Source organism: Sorex araneus, chromosome 2 (genome assembly GCF_027595985.1).
Source record: "Sorex araneus isolate mSorAra2 chromosome 2, mSorAra2.pri, whole genome shotgun sequence".
Classification (NCBI taxonomy): domain Eukaryota; kingdom Metazoa; phylum Chordata; class Mammalia; order Eulipotyphla; family Soricidae; genus Sorex; species Sorex araneus.
In genome coordinates, this window is record NC_073303.1 from 134694571 (window position 1) to 134717641 (window position 23071).

The 23071-nt window shown below is 41.6% G+C and overlaps 1 protein-coding gene across 25 annotated transcripts in view; it reads right to left on the reverse strand.

Annotated features, from left to right (window-relative positions):
• Nucleotides 1-23071, reverse strand: part of KALRN (kalirin RhoGEF kinase) — an 809955-nt gene that overhangs the window by 391439 nt on the left and 395445 nt on the right. For all 25 annotated transcript variants that reach the window (XM_055128078.1, XM_055128085.1, XM_055128081.1 and 22 more), the window contains exon 10: nt 7177-7299. In XM_055128078.1, the coding sequence (XP_054984053.1) occupies nt 7177-7299 (123 nt within the window). The remainder of the gene's footprint in view (nt 1-7176; nt 7300-23071) is intronic.

The window sequence follows — 23071 nt, forward strand, 5'->3', positions numbered from 1 at the left end:
CCTACCCTCTGTCTTCTTATCAGAACAAGTTCTTCAAGCAAACAGAATCCTCTTTTATCACCATTTTCTAGTTATAAGTGCTGTAAATTAAAGTATCAGGAATATGCATATTTTTCTTCTTATGTTAAAATCTTAGGAATATGTTCTGCTGTTGTATGACATTTTGTTGATAAGGGGGCACTATAAATATTGTTTTGCAATCAGTGTTCTTGGCATTTTATTTTTTCCCCGACAATGACCAAATAGCATTTCCATTACAAATGGTCTCTTCCCATGTCACCTGTGCAGTGCTGCCTGACATCTGGTTTCAGCTTTACTAATATGTTTTCCCATCCACTTTACAATTCATAGAGAGGTTAACGAAGACTTTCACCAAAGCATATTCTTACCCATTTCTACAAGATGCACTCAACCATTGCCAGAGCCCCTCATCTTGACCTGGGATATAGTACAGAACACTTTTAAAAATCCCATCTATATCCACATTCCACCACTGCTGCCATGTAAGTTCATCTATGAGGCCTGCTTCAGAGACTCATGATTAAAACTCAAAAGAGATCAAGTAGCCACAAAAATTTCTCTGATACACAGCTCCCTGGCTGGAACCTCTAGGGCAACTTTGGGAGAGGTGGAGGTGGGCCAATTCCCTCCCCTGTGCCAAAGCTCCAGTAACCCACTCACACCCCAAAATCTGCCACCATGCCTACAGTCGGATTCAACTACCTCACAACTGAGCTCCACAGAGATGCCAAACTGTTGAAAATTTCAGGTATACCAGGGTGGCTTTTTTTTTTTAGCTGGAAATTCTGGGCCTTCTCAGAGTAGGGATGGGCAACTCTCCCTACCACCCATACTTCTGGGAGCCCTGGCAGCCATGCCTACAGTCCACCACCACAGCCTTGTAAGCTCAATGCACAGTTAAATATCCTGTGTTTTCTGGAACATATGACATCTCCAAACTCTACAATACTAACGTCCCAGTAGGAGCACACCAGATTGGATGGGAACGTAACATAGATGCCAATTACACTCAACAAAAACAACACAGAAGGCTCAACTAACAACAGTTCAGTAAACCCTCAGACAAGGACTTAATGTCCCCATGGTGAGATACAATAATTTTCAAAACTATTATTTCACTGAAGTATTCTTTGATAATTCCATTAGCCAGTTGGTAACAAACAGTATAAAGAAATTATGTTGGGTCTGCTACAGGGACAGGCTTGAGGGGTGGTTGGCAAAATGAGGACAATGGTGGAGGAAGGCAACAGTGGTGGTGGGACTGGGGTTGGAACACTGAATGCCTGTAACAAACCATCATGAAAAACTTTGTAAGTCACAGTGTTTAAATAAAGTGGGAAAGAAATAACCAAAAGAACTTTCATCTATATAGGCTGTCACTTGTTTCTCAAAGCTTCCCTTTTTTTGTCATGGTGACTGCCAGGACAAGGAACAAAAGATAAAAACACCACCTGTGCTTTCAAATCTTTCAACCTGCTCCCCAGATCTTCAAAAATCATTGGAAAAATATTGGAAAAAATTTTTTTCTGAATGTGCCATTTGTTCCAAACAGGAAACAGCAAAAGTCGGGGGCAATTTATGATCTCGGCAAGAGTTTCTTGGCAGGAACTACGTTAATATCTTGGGTAGTGGCTTCTCTTCCCTCTCAATTTTTTACAACTATACACAAAGTGGGACCTTAAAAACCCTTAACTGGGAGTTATTCAAAATGTAAGTTGTTAGTGTTTATTTTTTGAGAGCTAGAGAGGAGAGAGAGAGAGATGGGGAGACAGAGTCAGAGAAGACACAGACCCTTCCCTGGTGCTCCATGGAAGGAATGTCCTGAGCCCACCCCAAATGACAAGGGTCATCCAAGTACCAAATGGTAAGATTGTCCTTCTTTTCTTTGTTGTTTCACTTTATTTTTATTGCCCACTTTAGACATTAATTTCTCTGTATTTTCCTGGCTTTCTTCCTTCCTCCCCCCCCCCATCCTGTCTAAGAACCATTTATCCTCTCTAAGAAGATGGAGTGTGAAAAAGCATCTATTTTAGCTCTCCCACCTTTTCCTCCTGCTTGCATTTGCAGCTGCTATAATTGCTCACCATTTCAGGCACAAAAAGAAAAGTGAAACTTACCCTCCAAATCATTGCACCATCCCTAATACTTAGAGAATCACCAAATAAGCTAATGATTGACCTTGGTTTGAGTAGAAATGTCTATTAAAGCCCCCAAAAGAACAAAATCATGTCTCCTCTCTCACTATGAAGCTTCTTAGGTTAAGATGTTTGGTGCATGTTTTTCATTTGATTGTGAGTTACTTAAGCCATGAGACTATGCAATCCTTTCATTTCCCCCAGTACCAAAGACAGGGTCTTGAAAGGGGCTGGAGACAAACAAGCACTACTATATGCCTCAGAGAGTACAGACTTTCTTTCTATGGGCTTCCTTATTTTATGTGCTCTCAGAACTCTGCTGGGTTATCTGATTATACTTTGAAAATTGTGGATGTGCACTAAATTTTTGTTATGTTATGTTTTGGGGCCACATCCAGAGTTGCTGAGGGTACCATGCAACCCTAGGGATTAAATATAGGCTTCCTGAATGCAAAGCAGTTACTCCAACCCTTTTTCCCTACTTGGTTTAGGCCTACTAAATTGTCCCCTTGTATTTTCACCTCACACAAAGAATGTTTTAAAGCATCATGTTTGAGAAACACATGAATCAAATAAAGAAGAAATGAGAAATTATAAAACGAGGTACTTAACTATGTCTGTTTTCTACCTCTTTTTATTTTTTCTTTAAATAAAAAAATCTGTTTTAAAATAATTATATTAAATTGTTATCTAAACAAATGCACTTACTATGTTTATTTGCTTAAATGTGATTTGGTGCTTTGAGAGTTTAGATAATATGGATTTAATGTAAATGTGTGTTAATTTTTGTTAACTAAGCTAGCTTACAGGAAGAAAAGACTGACCTTTCAGAGACTAAGGTTTAAAGCAGACCACTAATGGCGCAGACAAAGCTGCTATCTAAACTGTGGTCACCTGAGTATTCTACTGCATTATAATAGCAAAGATCACTGTCACTGTATTACTGTCATCCCCTTGTTCTCTGATTTACTCGAGCAGGCACCAGTAACGTCTTCATTCGTCCCAACCATGAGATTTTTGCAGCCTCCCTTACTCATTTTTACCAATGATTGGAGGCTCTTTCAGGGTTAAGGGAATGAGACCTGTTATTATTGCTGTATTTGGCATATTGAATACGCCATGGGGAGCTTGCCAGGTTTTTCCGTGTATATTTTTATGTATTTAATTATAATGTCTATCAACTGACAGACCCCAAAATTCTTAAAGCCAAACAAAAATTAGAATTTGTATTCCTGTTACTTGAGTTGTTTTTGCCTCAGTCAAATAGCACAGACTAAGAAAATTTGGCCATCGAAAGGAAAATATTTCTACTACTCTAATCACCTGATTCAAGTACTAAGCATTTTAGTATCATGTAATATAGTATAAATACTGTAATATAAAGATGAGCATTAATTAAATTGGTTAAGTAAAAATGTCCCCAGGCAACAAGACATTCAATTCTAGCTATTTATTTAGTTAACTTTTTTTGTGGGGTAAGGGGAGTTTTTGAGCCTCACCTGGCAGTGTTCAGAACTTATTCCTGGCTTACCAGGGATTATTCCTGGTGATGCTCAGGGAGCCATACAAGGTTCTGTGAATTGAACTAGGGTCAGCTACATGCTAGACAAGCAACTTAATTCCTGAGTTATCTCTCCAGGCTAACTTTTCTATTTTAATAATCTGTGTAATTTAATATCCCATTCTAATCGTATGGGTAGTGATTCCACCTTATATTTGATTGTATTCTTAATGATGTCTAATGTGCTATAATAGCACAGCAGGTAGGGCATTTGCCTTGCATGTAGCCAACCCAGGTTTGATTCCCAGCATCCCATGTGGTTCCCTGAGCCAGGGGTAATTCCTGAGTGCAGAGCCAGGAGTAACCCCTAAGCATTGCTGGATGTAACCCCAAAGAGGAAAAAAATAGTAAAAACACAATGTCTTCTGAGATCTAATTTCCTCTATGGAGGTCAGAGAGATAGTTCAACAGGTTAGAGTTCAGATTTTGTATGCAGGAAGTCTGGGTTTAATTCTTGGCATGGCATATGACCCCCTGAGCACTACCAGGAGTGACCTTCAAGCAACAAGCCTGGAGTAGCCCCTAACACCAGTGGGTGTGGCCCCCCAAACTAAAATCTGTCACTGTCACTGTCATCCCATTTCTCATTGATTTGTTGGAGTGGGCACCAGTAACGTCTCTCATTGAGAGACTTATTGCTACTGTTTTTGGCATATCCATTACACACGGATAGCTTGCCAGGCTCTGCCTTGCGGACTCAATACTCTCGGTAGCTTGCTGGGCTCTCAGAGAGGGGTGGAGGAATTGAACTTGGGTCAGCTGCGTGAAAAGCAAGTGCCCAACCACTGTGCTATCGCTCCAGCCCAAACTAAAATAAATGAATAAATTAAAAATTTTAAATATCTGATTTACTCTTAGGTCTGGGTTATTGCCTCAAATCAGATAAGTATCTACGAGGCACAGGAGGGACTTGCACTGGTGTTCAAGTCTTTTACGTGACTGTGGACAATGTCAGTAGCCTGTACCAGACAGACCGTGCAAGCAGTACCCCACGGCCCTGGACCTCACTCTCTGCATGTCAGGAGCCTCCCTAGTCAGGCTACCAGGGCTGCGACTCCTTTCTCATTCAGCTCAGCTTCTATGTAGACTATTCAAAGAGTGCCATCTGCAGGATGAATAGAAACTCATTAATAATGTATTTCCTTTAAATGACTGCTGATAAATTTATTTAAAATGTGTCCAAATCCCACAGAACCCAGTGATTTCACTCCTTGGCATCCACCAAATGAATCCGGAAACGTTAACTTGAAAAAATATATGCCCACACATGTTCATTGCAGCACCACTTACCACAGTCTAGAAAGAACCCAAGTACCTAACAAGATAAGAGGGTAAACAAGTTGTGGCATATAGGCATAATGGGATACCACTCAGAGAAAGGAAAGGACAAAATCTTGCCTTTTGTTACAATTTGGATTTAGCAAGAGGGTCCGTGCTTAGAGAAATCAGTGGAGAAGGACAACTATATCTCACTCATATGTGGTATATAAAGAAAGAAAGTGGGAGATACTTAGATCATCCTTGTTCCTTGAGTATAGGTAGGAAAAGGGCTGGGAAGGAAATAAATCTCAGGGGGAGTAACAGGGGAAGAGAACGGAAGACTCAAGTGCATCTATGGTACAGAGGTGTGGTGTATCTATACAGCACAACCAGAGCCGACAAAATTGAAAGCAGGAGATCCAAATGACAACAGCAAAACTTTAAAATGTGTCTGCCAATGAGGCAGGCTATGAGGTGAGGGAGAGATAGGAGGGAACCTGGGGACACTGGTGGAGGAAAGCTGACACTGAAAGTGGAACTGGTACTGGAACATTCTATGTCTAAAACTCAACTATATAAAACTCAATTTTGGGAATTACAATGCCTTAATAAAAATGTAAAAATGAAGAGAATAGATGGTATCCAATGACAACAACACCTTGAGCTCTGAATACAGAACTGAAGTTACCAAGCAGGAGGGCAGAGGTAAAGGAGGAAGAGATGGAGCAGAAGCAAATCCAGGACACGGTGGAGAGTCTTGGGCTGGCAAAGGGGCAGTGGCAAAGGGGCTGTGACTCTGTACTCCTAAGTATAAATCTAAACTAACTATAATCATGTCACCTCAATTATGATTTAAAAATAATAATTTAAAATGTGTTCAAGAGCTAATAACAAAATTTAAGTTAAAGTGTAATATCAATTAATGGATTGTTTACATTAATTCTTAATAGCAATAGCAATTTAATAACAGCCTTATATGCCTTTATTATAAGGAGAGGCCAATGATAGCAATCATAGATAATCCTTTTCCGGGAATGGATATGAATTTGTTCAGTGGTTTTATGGAGAACTGCAACCATTTACTACATTTGGGAGCCTGCTCTTTCCTGAAGAAGGAAAAAGTTTCAGGAGTTGAAAAAGATGAGACAGTTCCTTCAATTTTAAAACAATATTTTAGAATTCTGAATACAGAGATTGTACATTCAGAATTCCCTTTTCATATGAGCCTTGGGGCAAAGAACAATTAGATCATGAAGGTGAAAGAGATTCTTTCACTGTCAGGGCTGTCTATAGTCAAGTGACCCCCAGACTTCTGTTCTGCAACAGTGCCCTCCTGGGGGAATCAGAGGCAGTGTTCAAGAGAGCCGTGTGACAATAAGCTCCAGCTTTCTCATCCACATTCCTCCAGCAGCATATATCTCTCTGCCCCATATTGATGCCCTCCCCAGCTCCCCTCCACACAGTCTTAAGAGTTTATCTTCCATTATGATACTATTTAAAATAATTGGACAGTATTTCATCATGAAGATGAAGATTTCCAGTATCCAAAGTGAAAACACCTTTAAAAAGAATGTAAAAATGTAAACAAATGACATATTTTTGAGGTGGAAAATAAGAAAAGAAATTCTCTTATGTCATTTCACGATTAACATAAATGGGCAAGACCTCTCATTAACAGCAGATTTATACATATTATAAAATGACACCCCTTCAGGATCAGTTGTGCATCTCTGCTGAATATTATGCAAATTACAGATGAAACATTGCGCCAAGAAGACAAAGACACATCATGGGTTCTGGGCACACCCAGCCTGTGTGTCTGTGGTGTGGTGTCCAGGTACAATCCCTTCCTACAGGTCATGAAAGTTACCTAGCTTTGTGAAATATTCACTTAACTCCAATTCACCTGCAGTGACAACCATATACCTCTGGGGTATTGATGTTATAATAATTTCATTCCGTCCCACTGCCACCACCTTGCAGACAATGCATTATTGATGGTTATGACATAAAAGACTTTCCTTGGAGATACAGAGAGTCTTTTTACCACTTACCTAGTGATTCAAGAAAAAACAAAGGTCTTCTTGCAGCTTAGAGTCCAGGGGATATCAATCTGACAAGCCCCACCAAACACCACAGTCACATCAGTGGTCTACCTCACCTGGCTCCACACATAGACAATCACGCACAGCATCTCACCTGAGCCACCTCTTCAAAGTCATCATGTCTCTTCTGCAGGGCCCGAGCTCGATGTAGGGACTTGCCAACCCCTGTGTGTTTGCTGAGAAAGGCCTCACCATGGTTTTCAATCCAGTCCAACACCTGGTTGGAGAGAGAAAGCAGAGGTAATGACTTTGGAAAACAACATGTGGGCTAGGACCAACATGAGGCTAGAAACATGAGGCTAGGACCCTAGCCTCATCCCAATCAGACTTGTGTCCAGGAAGAAATAGGAATACAAGAATTTAATCACTGTGATTGGGGATACAGGGCTTGCTTAACCCTCCACCATAAAAATTCTCACAGAAGAGGCAACATGTTATAGCTCATGTTCCTAAAATCCCTTCCAAGTCTTGGAAGTAAAATGTACAACAGGTAGCCCCTAACTGGAGTTATGCTCAAGCTCGCTGGTCAGCACAGTTAACTCCCTGCTCTCATCTCTACCTCTCTCCTCCAACCAACAAAATGAATTAAGGGTTTCATAAATGAAGGGCCTAGGAAGCAGTATCAACTCCATGCTCTGTCTGCTTCAGATTCCATGATCGGGCCTCAAGACACTTATCTCAGTGTTTAGAGAAACTGAAACAAAGGAGGCCAGAGAAGTACATGGATGAGTTAAGAAACGCTGATAAGGCAAGAAAATGTGGTGTCTTCAGGGACATCTGAGAGGGGTGGGGTGGGGGACGTGGGGGTAAGGGTGAGGGTGGGGTGGGGGACGTGGGGGTAAGGGTGAGGGTGAAGGGGGCTAAAAGCCCTTAGTGGAAGCATTGGCATATAAGGAGGACCAATGTTCTCAACATCCATTTTTCATTTGACCAGATGGTCTAACCAAAAATTGTGGATCCTAGGGAAAAGGAGAGCAGGTTATCTGGTTCCTGAAGAACTGGTGCTCAATAAATCAGGTGGTCACAGTTAAGTCTGAATGACAGTACAGACACATCTTTCACGGATCCTGCCAGGACTCAGCTCGACCCACCCCAGTTCTGTTACACTGAACTGTAACTGAACATTTGATTAACAATGTACTAACATTCACAGATTTTAGGACTTTTTGGGAAATGAATAGATGACGTAGGCCTAAAAAAGGATGCTTTAATCCTTTCCTATTTCTTCTACAGATTTCCTTGTGGCAAGCAGGAGAACAAATCAGTCCATGGACTGCTGGCATGGGGTTCTGGCTCTACAAAATCTAGCTTTTGCTTTACTTCCACAGACATTTGAGATCAATTAATTCCTGCAATTGTGCAGTGTATGAGAGGCTTCAAAGCTTCCATGACTATCATAAAATGATATTTTTATGATGGTTTTGTTCTGGGAAGATATGACATGTGAATGTAAAAAATGAGGTTTAACAAACATCTGCATAGCAAAACCAAAGGTCAGGTAATTGTCCATTCTAATAAATAAATACATTTTTTTAATTTTATTGAAACACCGTTAGATAGTTACAAGCTTTCATGTGAGAATAGAGAAGGGATCACTAAGAAAATGATGGCTGGAGGAATCAGTCAGGATGGGAGATGTGTGCCTAAAGTAAATATATTTTTTAAAAGAATGTTCAAAATAATTTTATTCAGGGGCCAGGAGCTAGTTAGGGGTTAACCTGAATTCAATCCCTGGATATGGTCCTCTGAGCATTGCTGGGGCAACTCTGGAGATACTCAGGCACCACTGGGTCTCGGAGCCCCCAAACACTGTAGGCATGACACTGGTGGTCCCTGACACCACAGCATCATTGTACCCTCAAATCCTAACACTGAACAACCAACCCCTCAAACACTGCTTATGAGGTTTAAAAAAAATCGTTAATAGTAATGATTGTAAATCACATAATCTCAGTCAATAATTCTTTTAATTTCAAAAATAAAATTAAAAAGCTTCATTTATACAATAAGTATAGAGATTTTTACAGTGGGGGAACACCCAGTGGTGCTTAGAGACTACTCCCAACTCTGTGCTCAGCGTCTACTCATGGGGACCATGTTTTTCCTGGGAACTGGCCCTCCTGCAAGCAAAGCATGCACACAGCCCTTTGCACTGTCACTCTAACTGAGGTACTGAGATTTAAAACAGTCCATATAACAAATTCTGAAAATATACTTTTAATATTTGGAGGGAAATCTGCAAAAAGAAGTTGCAGTATTAAGTGGATTATGCCTTCTGCAAACACTGAGAGGCAGCACTGAAAGTAATTCTAAATACATTTCTCTTGAGTTGGGGCAACATTTTAACGACATTAAAGCCAGGAGAATGCATTTTTACCTGCTCGGTCACAGTCTGCCTCCATCCTCTATTGCAAAGGGAATGAGGAGCATCAGCACACAAAGTCACATTCCCACACATAGTAAACCATAGCCAGGGCAGTTTTACAGTTTCCACTTATGTTGGGCTATTTACTAGTTTACTTTTGACAGTCAAATGAAACCAATGATCAATGTTACATATGAAAGCACTGTGTTGCAAGCTGTCATTATTAATGCTTTAGAACTGATGACAGATTTTCAGGTTACTTTTCTCTTGGTGGGGGTCACACCCAGCCGTGCTCGGGGTTCACACCTGGCTATGTCTCCTGGTGGTGTCTGGGGGAATCATGTCCAGTGCCAGGGACTGAAGGCAGGTACCTGAACCCTTGTGCTTTCTTTCTGGGACCTCAGGTTACTTTCTTTCTTACCTATATTTTCATTATTTCATTATTTTTGTAGCTAGGTAATAAGTTGACCAAAAAGTGTTAATGTTTATGCTTGTGATCAATAGTTACCATGGCTCACCAAAGCGCCCAAGACCCATGCTTTAGTTGTATTAAGTGTCACTTGCTTGTCTGACAATATTTTCATTCATCTAATTTCACTTTTTATTTCAGGCTTAAATATAATTTTGCTAACTGGCTAAATAGAAGTGATTTTTCATCAACTAGTTGATAAAATAAACTAATTGATAAAATAAATAGTTAATAAATAAATGGTTAATAAAATAAACTAGTTGATAAAATAAAGATTTTTGCACCTTGTGAGGGTGACTTCATAATCTTTAAACTTTATTTTATGGGCTCTACATCCTGTGGTGCTCTGGGGTCTCAGGGCCTCTGACAGTGTCTCGGGGCTCCCCAGCTCGCCTGCCTGGGCATGGGCCCCTCCACATGAGGCCCGAGCCAGGCCACAACATTTTTTAAAACATTCTTTCCCATTTATTTTAGTGTCTTTAAAATGTCAATTCATTTTCAAGTAGTAACACTTAAGTTTACCTATTAGTTCTACCTTAACTACCTAAAAACCTATTTCATATTTGAAAGGCTTTTACTTAGTTTAAACATAACTTTGATTGCTCTGTGATGTTACTTGCCACCACTTGCTGCAAATTCTGCCATTAAAATAGAAGCTATGGGGAAAACATGTGCAGCCTCAGGGACTGCCTGGAAGTCAATTTAACACAAAATGCACAGGATCAAGGAGGTGAACAAGATTACTTTAGAAACACATGTTGACTGAAAAAATACCTGAGGATAGACACAATCAATATGAAAAGTATTGTATCAAATGATGATTTCCATTTTGTTTCACATAGCTCATTCTGAGCCAGTGTGGCTTGGCATCACCCAGGGACCAAACACTAGGCCCTGGTTCCCTGTCCTCCAACTAACAGTCTCAGTCCCCATGTTGGCTGCATGGTAGAGAGATGTGCTTGGGAGCAGACGCCAGCAGTGCCCGACGTCTGCTTTATATACCGGGAATTAATGTTCAGCATCAGGAATCCAAATAATCTTTCACTTCTATAAGATCTTGTTTTAAAATGCTCAATTATGGGCAGAACAGATGATGGTTAATCATACCTATTGATGACACCGAATTGGTATGTTAGAGTTATATATACATATATAGGTATACTATATATACATATACATATATTTGTCTGAAGAATCTTCAGAAAGCAAAGAAACATGTAAATAGTCAGATGTTCGACGATATTTGTATTTGTGTACCCAAGTACTGGGAACCAGAATAGTGCAGGGTATAGTACTAAATAAGGCAAGCATAGTCCTAACTCTGGAAATTTACATGCTATAGGGTTAATAAGCATTAGAACAGAAACCACACAATTTAGACATTTAAACCACACATTAGACCATCAGACCACACAACTCATCGTTAATTACCATGGTAAAAAGTACCAACATTCCAGCGTATCTTAATTGGGGATCAGAGAAGTTCTCTTGGAAGAAATGGGATTTAGCTGAGTTCTGAAAGAGACTAGGACTTAACCAAGTTAGGAGTTGAAAATATCAGCATGGTTTGAGTATGGGTAAGTAGAAAACAGCTCAGGGTAGGCAGGTACTGGAAGATGCCAGGATTTGGTGTGCTGAATCCACTGTTTATTCCAAGACCCACCAAGAAGCTCCAAGGAGAAGAGACATCATCACATCTGCATTTAAAACAATTATCAACCAGAGGAAGGCAAAAGAAGAGATTAAAAAAAAAAACAAGAGGTGAAGAAATCCTACAGTGTGTCAGACCAGGCCAAAGGCAGTGTCCATGGAGAGACAGGCTTGAGCAATATGCAGGAGAGAAAGTAGGTGGAATTTTGTGACTGTATTGGTAGGTATTAGAGAGGCCGGTGAGAAGAAAGACCAGAGCATGGTATAAAACATTGTGTAGTAGGAGGAACTGGTCACTGGTATAGAAGAAAGTTATAAAAGAAAGAATAAAAATTATATTTTTATTAAGCTTTCAATTTTCATTGAAAATTTCTTTCAAATTTCATTGAAAACCATGCTCTGGTTTGGATGAGTGACAAGTGTACTTCTGAACTTGAGTGGGATGTCAATGACAGCTGTCAGTCTGAATTTGGCAAGACATACCTTCAGTTTCAAAGAAGCAATTTTATACACTAAGGTTTAAAAATAAATTATAAGTGATTAATCTTAGTTGGATCTTAATAATAAAAACATTAGGGGTATCGGATCCATTTAAAGAAAAAACTCACACATTTAGGCTTAAATGGCATTAACTCATGCATTTTATAAATATTTGCTTTCACTTATTTTATTTTTTTTTTGCTTTTACTTATTCTTGAAGAGGCATTTTACTGGAAGACAGATTTTAATGAGCCCCTTAACTTACATGCAAAATCCTCTGTTGTGGGCTCCACCACCTCTCCCTGTCCTATGAGTTCCTGCTTCACTCCTACTTGGCCCCCAAGCTGTTTCTCACCACTTCAGTTTTGCTCTCATTCATTTTTACATCATTTCATATAAAATGGTTATATTCATGGGTGTCCAGGATATAGCTCAGCTATAGAGCACTTGCATGTGTGAGGCTCTGGATTTGATATCTGGCAACACACACACACACACACACACACACACACATCCATTTCCCAGACTCCTTCCAACACTTCCTTAGAGCCCCATCTCAAAATCACAAGCTCTAAAAAGTCCTTAAAAAAATAATAAGCCACCCAGGCTGGGGTGTTATCACTATCTTCTGATATGCTTAAATCATGATCATCACCTTTGGATGGATTTCTCTCACCTCCGTGTGATTCCAAGACATAGCAGGTTACTTGCCATGGTATTATTTAAGACATTTCTAACTGAACTCAAGCTCATTCCCTGACAGATGACTTGGAATCTCCCTAGCCCCACAGCCCCACTATAACAATCTTAACACTTCTTGGTTTGCACTAGTAGTCTCTAGCGCATCTCCACCCTCTCCACTGCCCCACGAATGGAATTAGTTCCTGGAGGAGTCCATGGTTTTGACTATTATCCTGGCCCCTATACCCTGCATCTCACCAACCACCATCAGACATGTAGGCCATACTCAGTGAATGATTACACATGAATTGTCAGTGAAAATATGGCTAAGGCTCTGCTCACCACCCTGACTGAAGTTGTGTCTCATTCAGAAAGACTCATTCTTTGTCCTGCCACAGGAAAAATGGCACAGAATCTTGCCACTGGTATGCCTGTGACTCTTGTATGGCAGCAGGCAGGGAATCTTATGAATAACTTGCCAAGCTCTTCCTTTCATGCCCCAACTTTCAACCAGAAATTAGCCCTTTCCCAGAACAGCCTTTTCTAAGAGAGAGAGAGAGAAAGAGAGAGAGAGAGAGAGAGAGAGAGAGAGAGAGAGAGAGAGAGAGAGAGAGAGAGAGAGAGAGAGAGAGACTCACGTCCTGAACTGAGTTTGGGAGCCAATCTAACAGCCATTATGCATAATTCCCTAATCACCCCTTTTCTTCTTCATCTAACTGTGTTTATTCCAACTAGCATACAATCAAGACAGAGCACTTTCCAGAGGCGGAGACAGTCCTTTCAAGTGGCAAAGGAGAAGGAAAAGAGTCTTTTTGAAGAGAAATATTGATATATTCTGAACGGTAGTCATGAATGCAACTGATTTAGTGGGAGGAAATTAAGGGCCTTGCTGTTTTCTGTCCTAAAACCAGTTTCACTAATTTTTCCATTCTTTTAATATTACCGAATTTAAGTATTAGAGGAGACTCCAAGGATGATTCTGCCCAGCCCAAAGTGTATGTAGGGGGGGGGCTGCATTTGGAGATAACCATATTTATGTTGTTATGTTGGTGTCTAAGCCTCTCAGAAATCAAAGTGTTTGATAGTCCTAGACCATCACCAAAATGTGGCACCATCCTGATGATCCTAACTGGAATGAAGAACCTGGGTTTTTTGCTTCGGGGTGGGGGGGGGTTACACCAGGTGATGCTCAGTGGTTATTCCTGGCTATGTACTCAGGAATCACTCCTAGTAGTGCTTGGGAGACCACATGGGGTGCCATAAATCCAACAAGGGTTGGTCGAGTGCAAGGCAAGAGCTCTACCTGCTGTACTATCTCTCTAGCCCCACAAACCTGGGTTTTTTATCTCATCTCTTCTAAATAATTGTGACCCAGGCATGTTTCTTCTCCAGGACCTGTCTCAAAGAGGAAGTTTGGAATAGGCCAAGAATGTCATCCATGATCTCATCTATGCTATCTTGCTATACCCCTGAGAAGTGAGAGTTATACTTCTGGTTGACCAAAGGAAATGAATCTCAGAGAGGTCAAGTGCTTGCCTGAACTCACACAGCTATCAAATACTGGAGTGGAGATTCAAACTCAAGTGATTCTGGCAGCTACACAACTATCCCACTCTCAGACCCCATCTGAGGTTTGCAAGTTGTCCAAACACTAGCAAAAGTATGTACATAAGTGTGTATTTAGATATTAATTTATTTAACATTATTTAGGAGCAATAATTCACTAACTATTACTATATTTCAGAATTGTGCAGCTGAAACTGAGCAGACCTGAGGGCTCCCTATAACATGCTCTGATACATCCATTTCTCAGGTACAAGACTGTTACTTTAGAAATGCCCCTCAAGTCGACTTGGCCTGTGATTCCTGATGTATATCATGTATATCACAAAAGCAATTCTCATTCTTTCCACTGCATTCTATCAAGTAAGATTAGATTTAAATTTGTCCCTGGACGGGTAAGTTTCACTTTGATCTCTTCATTAAGGTGGTGTCTGCCAGTCCTCTTCACTGTGAAAGTTATTTGTACCGGGGGGAGTTGCTTTGAGGTGAGTCAAGTGGCAGAGGCAGCTATACGTGGAAAAGAACATTTTGCCATAGATGTTTGCGTGGCACCAGCTAAGCAATGCTTGTGTCATCAGCACCTTCACCTCACTTCGCCTAACTTACATCAGGCCAGGCTGATGTGTGCGCACAGTGAACTATAGTCACCCAGCTGTGAGAAGACCCAGTGGGTGAGCTGAGAGCTTCTTTCAGAAGACACTGCAGCACAGGCTTACCCTCCATCGAGTGCTGCCCCTTCCCGTTGCTGCTGCGGGCTCTGTAACAAAGCTCTTCTGTTCCCTGTCTGGGCCCCTCATCACTTAGCTACACTCCACTGTCCTCATGGGGCTGCGCTCCTCACCCCACCCAGGCCGGGAAACCCCATCTTCAGGATGGCTTGAACATGGAGTCCGTACCTGAGCTGAATCAGGCCTCTTCCACTGACGCTTTGCCCACCCACAGTCCACATGAGGTGGACTCCCGTTTCCCTCCTCTCTAGGCCATCCTTCCTCTAGGACTCCTTGTGCTGGGCTTCCTTCCCCTCCCACACTAAGCCTCCCTCAGCCACCCAGATTCAGAATCTCTCCCCTGTTGCCCTCCTCCAGCCTCAGGGACATCTGCTTGATTCAGTGCTACTTTACAGTCTTCCCTGCTTCGTCTCATTGAGTGCTCCTCCACTCATGGGTCTCCACCGCAGTCTTCTTCTCTCAGTCATCCTCGTCTTCCAGCCTCTGAGTGTTAGAATGCCCACATGCTCAGCTCAGGACCTTTTCTCTCACACTCTGATGATCGCATTCAATTCCATCAGACATCATCAGTATGCTTAGAATTTCCATATTCACAATTGCAGCCCTAATTTTTCTCTAGAGATGAAACTCATGCCCAAGTACTTAGTCTTCTCCTGAAGTTTAGCATGCAACAGTCACTCAACTAAATACACCTAAACCAGATTTTTCTGATTACCTCTTGCTCCAGTCCCCTTTATCCTCTGGTCTTTCTTGTCTGAGCAAAAGACACAATTTACTCAACTGCTTAGCCATAAGCCTCAGCATCATTTCAATATCCTCTTTTTTGTTTGTTTGTTTTTGGGTCACACCCAGTGATGCTCAGATGGCTCTGCACTCAGGAATCACTCCTGGTAGTACTCCGGGGACCATATGGGATGCCAGTAATCAAAGCCAGGTCAGCTATGTGCAAGGCAAGGCAAGCACCCTAACCACTATACTATCTCTCAGGCCTCAAAGAAAGCAGATATGTATATATTTTGCTTTTTGGGTCACACCCATCGATGCTCAGGGGTCACTCCTGGCTCTGCACTCAGGAATTACCCCTAGCGGTGCTCAGGGGACCATATGGGATGCTGGGAATCGAACCCGGGTCGGCTGCGTACAAGGAAAATTCCCTACCCGCTGTGCTATCACTCCATCCCCAAAAGCAGATATTTTTTAAAGAAAGCATCCATTCTTTTTGAGGTGGAAAGGGCCTCCCCAGAAGTACTCAGAGACTCTGGGCCACTATTGGTGATACTGGTCTGGTGGTACAGGTCTGACCTTATGGTGCTTAGGCCCAGCAATGGGTGGCTCCTCAGGCCCAATAATGCTGAGGACACTATAGTCATGCTGTGTGTGCACGAAGGCAGGGGTGGGGATGTGGTGGCAGGGATTGAATTTAGAGCCTTACACTTACAGGGCATGTACATGATATCTGCATGATATCCCTGGCCCTATTACCCACTGGACACCGTATTGTTCCTGGACCATACCGTCCCAACCAGCCACTATCAGTCCTCATTTGACCACACTGGTTCTTTAAGTGATCTTTGCCCTTTCACTCTAATACGTATCTCTAATCACATAATAGCCTGATCTGCTTATTTATACAGAAATCAAATTATAGCATTTCCCTTGTTGAAAGTCTGTAATTGTTTCTTTTCACACTTAATATCCAAATTGTTTCCACAGTTTCTAACTTTTGAGTTGGTCTGTTCACAACCTGTTTCCTAAAGCTTGTTACTCCCCTCTTTTTTTTTGCTCTCTATACACCAGCCACTTTGGTTGTTTTCTTGTTTTTGTGTATGAACCCTGTTCATTCTATCTCAAGGAGTGTGTGTCCCATTTCATGTGCCTGTAACCTTTAAGACACCACAGAGTCTAGCACACATCCAAAAGAACAAAAGCAACCGCTGTTGGAAAGGACGTGGGGAGAAAGGGACCCTTCTACACTGCTGGTGGGAATGCTGGCTAGTTCAGCCCTTTTGGAATATGGACGATTCTCAAAAAACTAGAGGTTGAGCTCCCATATGACCCAGCAATACCACTGCTGGGAATATATCCCAGAAAAGCCAAAAAGTATAGTCGAAATGACATTTGCACTTATATGTTCATCGCAGCACTGTTTACAATAGCCAAAATCTGGAAAAAACCCAAGTGCCCTAGAACAGATGACTGGTTGAAGAAACTCTGGTACATCTATACAATGGAATACTATGCAGCTGTTAGAAAAAATGAGGTCATGACATTTGCATACAAGTGGATCAGCATGGAAAGTATCATGCTAAGTGAAATGAGTCAGAAAGCAAGAGACAGACATAGAAAGATTGCACTCATCTGTGGAATATAGAATAACAGACTATAAGACTAATACCCAAGAATAGTAGAAATAAGTACCAGGAGGTTGTCTCCATGGCTTGGAGGCTGGTCTCTCATTCTGGGCAACTCAGAGAAGGGAACACCAAGTAAAATGTGGTTGGAGGTCATGTGGGGGAAGGATGATGCAGGCCAAATATAGACTAGAGACTGAACACAATGGCCACTCAATACCTTTATTGCAAACCACAACACCTAATCAGAGAGAGAGAACAAAAGGGAATACCCTGCCATAGTGGCAGTGTGGGGTGGGGGGAGATGGGACTGGGGAGGGTGGGAGGGATGCTGGGTTTACGGGTGGTGGAGAATGGGCACTGGTGAAGGGATGGGTTATCGAACTTTGTATGGGGGAAACATGAGCACAAAAATGTATAAATCTGTAACTGTACCCTCACGTTGACTCACTAATTCAAAATAAACTATTAATAAAAAAAGACAATGCTTTCCAGATTTATCTATCAGCTCTCCTATACACGCCACGGCTGTCACTGCCTTCTCCATGCTGGTTCATGGAGGTGTCTCCTCGCTCCTTCCCAGACGTGAGCTCTCTGAGGCAGGGGCTTTGTGGAGACCGCTGCGGCACTCTCCAGGATTATGTCCCACTAAATGAGCCAACGGACTTAACCGATCTGCTTTGAGACTTTGTTGTATGGTAAAGGGCTAAAACCATGAAGGAAATAAAGAGATTTTACAGAAAAGTTGTGGAATCATAATCCTAACTCTCTGGATTCTCTCATCTGGCTCTTGCCAAATTTGAATAATCTTATTCAAAATAAGTTATTAATGTTTTAATTTGAAACATAATAAAAATAAGTGAGATACCTATTGTGTAGCTTTAAGTAAACTGAATAATAGGTTCATTTTCTCTCATCTCTGATCTTCAGCCTGCCCTTACCCCTTTAGAAAGCTAGTAAAGGACTGTTTACACACCATTAGGTGTATGTGAAATATTTTGTTCTGTTAAGGGCTCAAATATAGATACTTTTAAGAGTACCCAGAACAGTCTATAAAATTATTTCTGTCCCCTCCTCACACAGTCCATTAAGCAATGATCATGAAGGGGAATTATACACTGTCAATACAGCGATACACCATCTAAAACACCAAGTTGTCAGCAAATCATTAATTGTCCCATCTCTGGAACAGGTATGATTAAAATGAATGCTGTGATTGGTGGGTAAAACTATCTTTTGGCTGGGAGAGCTCAGCTGAAATTCCTTAGCAGCTGCACAGATCAACTCTCCCCTGAGACCTGCATGCTTCTCTGCCTGACAGACCAGTGCTGGGTGGAAGCCAGGTAAGAGATCACAGGAGGGGCTAGACAGAAAGAGCATGGGGTTAAGGAATTTGCCCAGCACATGGCTGACCTGGGTTTGATTCCTTAGCACTACATATGGTTTCTGAGTCCTGCCAGGTAGAGAGGAGGTGGAGGAGAAAGAGGAGGAGAAAGAAGTGGAGGATAAAGAGGAGGAGGAAGAAGAGGAGAAAGAGGAAGAGGGAAAGGAGGAGGAGAAAGAGGAGAAGGAAGTGGAAGAAGAGATGGAAGAGGAGAGGTAAAGGAGGAGGAAGGAGAGGAGGAGGAGAGGGAGGAGGAGAAGAAGAAGAAGAAAAAGAAGAGGAGGAGGAAGAGAACGATGATGACGACAGATAGACAACAACAATGACAGAGATGAAGGAAGACAATGAAGAAGAAGAAGAAAACAGATGGTGATGATGACAACGACAAACCATAAGACCCAAAGTTCTTTCTCCTTCCTCTCTTGGGCACCTTCATCTCTAGCCTGACCCTTGCCAACATGGGGTGACTGGAAATCATCTTTGTTTTGGGGTCCCCTGAGAGAATTTCTGAGTTAGCACCTTTATCAGTCTGCTGTCTTTCATCATATCAAAAGTCCTCACTTAGGTTCTGGGAAACTACAACTTAAATTGAAACCATGAATATTGTTTTCCCTTTCTTTTACAAATACAAGCTAGGATTTCTCCTCTGATCAACATTATAGCTGAATAACATCAAACAAAAAGATTTTTTTTTTAAATTTGAGACCTTCTGTATAATTCATCACTAAGCTTGAATCTCTCAAGTTAGAGATTCTCAAATTGTAGAATGTTTAAAAATCACCTCGTTCTTTTTTTAAGAGAAAACACAGCCTCACCCCTAGATTCTGAATCAAAAAGACTGGATTTTGATGGTCAGATCATCTGTGTTTTTATCAAGCCTTCCAGCAGAGTACCAAACCCAACTTTGAGAAAGGCAGTTCCATCTCACTTGACACCTCACTTCATTTCTAGTGAAAACAGCGATTTCTAGCAATTATCTTCCCCATAAACACTGTCAGAACTGTATTTGGCCCATCATGCTCATTTATGCTCTAGGTCACACCCATGATTACAGCTCTTGGGGCCTTCCCATTCCATCTCAGCACCTCAACAGTACCAAATTCCCTCCAATTTCTACTCTCATTTTCTGTTCCCTCTTCTCAAGATCCTTCACTAGCTCTCAAGTGAGCCTTTCATCCTTTAGTCTGGTATTCTAGTTCCCAGAACAGCATATTGAGGTAAAAAAGGTGTGGCACTGAATGTCCCTGTCTTATCACTTGTTAATAAAGGTAATAATAATTATGATAAAGGAATTGAGACATAGAGTCATTTAAAGTCACTGTGAATGAAGAAATCCCTGAGGCTCAGAAAATCCTGGGAACAGATCCCATCATACTGGCTCACAGTGCTGCGTCAGCCTTCCACTCCTGCAGAACCAGGCTTCCAGGTCCTTTTCTGGAAAGTTCTTGGGGGGAAGGATCATTCTTCAATCAGAACAGGTTTGCATTCAGAAAAGTCAAAGTAGAAAAAAGAAGGCCCTACTGAGAAACGGGACAGAAGCAAATCTTAATGTGTCCTCTCCAGTCCTGCAGATTTCAGCTAGAGACTCCAGTGAAGGGACAGCAGCAGAGCTTCTGGACCAGCATCGTGGGACTCAGACCAGCCAAGTCCCACTCGGAGTGATCCCCACATGAAGAGCTAGAAGTAAGCCCTGAGCATCTCCGGGTGTGGCCCCCAAAACAAATAACGGTAGGTAATGATCAAAGAGATAAAAAGAGTGTTTGGGTTTGAGTATGACCAGGTGGGTCTTACTGGATAGGCAATTTGAAGCTGAGTCTCAGCTGACCACTACAGTTATCAGGGGTGCTTGGGAATAATACAGCAGGACCCCATGAGCACTAAATTACAGTTCTCTGTTGTGGATGATGAGAATATGTGTTGTAAAATGCATCATTATGCCACACACACACACACACACATACACACACAAACATGAATCTGGATAGTTGAGTCACCCGCACAGCCAGGCTTTGTATAAGGACTATGATTCTGTATGTCGCATTTGTTGACCTAAACCTCGTCATGAGCACATGACTATAAATTTATCACAGATCTGAACTATGTTTCTTTGCATTTCTATCACCTAGCATAGTTCGAGGTATAGCAGAGTCTAAGGCTAAGAGCCTTAGGCCTTAGATTTTAGGTTTAGAGCTGTGTTATTCAGGGCTAGTTCACATAACCAAGACTAGCTTCCTTATCAGTAAGATGCAAACTATTGCATGTCTCCTAGGTTTGAAGAGCAAATAAAAACAGAGAGATGTCTAAGAACAGATGACTGGGTAAATACTGCATTAAAAATGGGCATAGCACATATTCACAACGGAATACTATACAGTCAGCAGAAAAGATGAAATCAGGCAATTGGTTTATAAATTGATGGACCTACAGAGTATCAAGCTGAGTGAAGTTAGTCAGCTAGAGAGGGTCAGACGCAAAATGATGTCTCATATACAGGATATAAAAGAAATAGCAGGAGAATAACAAATGTCTGGAGGCAATAAAAATAAAGAACATGAGAACTGGTCTTCAGTAGGAAGCATTGGACAGCAGCATGTGAGAGGTGTGGTGATAGGATGGGGAGGAAAACTATGAGGACAGCAGAGGTCACTCTGGAGGAGGGGTGCTGGAAGGGGTCAATTAGTATGCATGGAACCATATCAGTAGTAGCCACAGTGCCTACATGGGGAAAAGTTGTCTGTATAGAGGCAGGCTGGGCAGTGGGAGGGAAACTGAGGATACTGGTGTAAGGAAGTGGACACTGGGGAAGGGACTAGTGTTGGGACATTGTATGCCTAAAACTCAACGATGACTAACTGTGATTTACATCACAGTGAATCGATAAAAATAAAAAAATTTAAAAGAAAAGAAGTCCAATCATGTTCACAAAAATGCTGAATCCTGAGCTTTAAACAATAAAACTTTATGGACACATTTAACACAAGTAAGAAGAATCTCAGGATTTAAATCCAACCACATCTCTAATGTTTGAATCTCCTACCCAAACCACCCACCGAGGAAGAATTTGACAGTTCTTTTAAAGGGGGTCACACTGAACATACTGAGAGGGTGTAAGTGGCTGTTCCTAAAGACAATGAGTTCTGGTGCATCTTCTTGTGTATATTCCCCAATCAATCTCGGCCTGTATGTTGAGAATTTTGTCTGAGACTCTTATTTATTTATTTATTTATTTATTTATTTTGCATTTGTTGGGTCACACCTGGTGATGAACAGGGGTTATTCCTGATTCTGCACTCAGAAATTACTCCTGGCAGTGCTCAGGGGACCATATGGGATGCTGGGAATCCAACCCAGGTCGGTCTCGTGCAAGGCAAATCTGTGCTATTGCCCCATTCCCTGTCTAAGACTCTTTAATCCTTCCTTCCTATAGGAAGAGTTCATTTCCATATCCACCATCATTTTTTGTCACTTTTTGCTAACAAATCACTCTGTGTGCAACTCAAATGTGCTCACCTTTAGTACAAAGCTTCTGATTGGAATATACAATGCTCAGACTGTTTAAGATGTTAAAGGCCATAGTCACTACAGCTAGTAATGAATGAATTATCTAGTAATTTTAAAAATCTCCAATCTTTTCTACACATTGTCTGGAAGGCAAGGGTTGGCATAATAAATCTGTAATTTTCTATGTGAGACTCCAGAAAAAAAAACAGATAAATAGGTGAGATTCATTTGTAGTACAAGAACTATGGGCTTTAATATTCATAGATCTATTCAGAATGAAAAGTCACTGAGCCAGATAATCTCCTTTCTTTTTTGTTTGCTTTTGGGTTACACCTGGTGATGCTCAGAGATTACTCCTGGCTCTGCACCTAGGAATTACTCCTGTTGGTGCTTGGGGTCTGTATGGGATTTGAGGGCTTGACCCTAGGCCAGGTGTGTGCAAGCCTTACCCACTGCACTATCTCTCTGGCTCCCTGAGCCAGATATGTTTCTGCCATCACTTTCCTTCTCCGGCTCACCTGACTGGATTGCTAAAAAGTGAGACACTGGTTTTGTTTTTAGCTGTAATTTTGCAATGTTGGGTTCAAACCTAGAGCCTTACACCTGCAAGCCAGAACTCTATGCCTGAGCTCTTTGCCAGCCCAAATATTTTGTGCGCTTCAGATATTAGTGCACATGCTTTCTCTCATGCCAGAGACCTCCAAGAAGGGCTGGCAGAACAAGATGCCCGCGAAGAGTACTCTGAAAACAGTTAGTCTGAGGAAAGACAGAATGGGCTTTGTATCTTCCTAAAAGCTCAGTAATGCAGCTAGTCCTG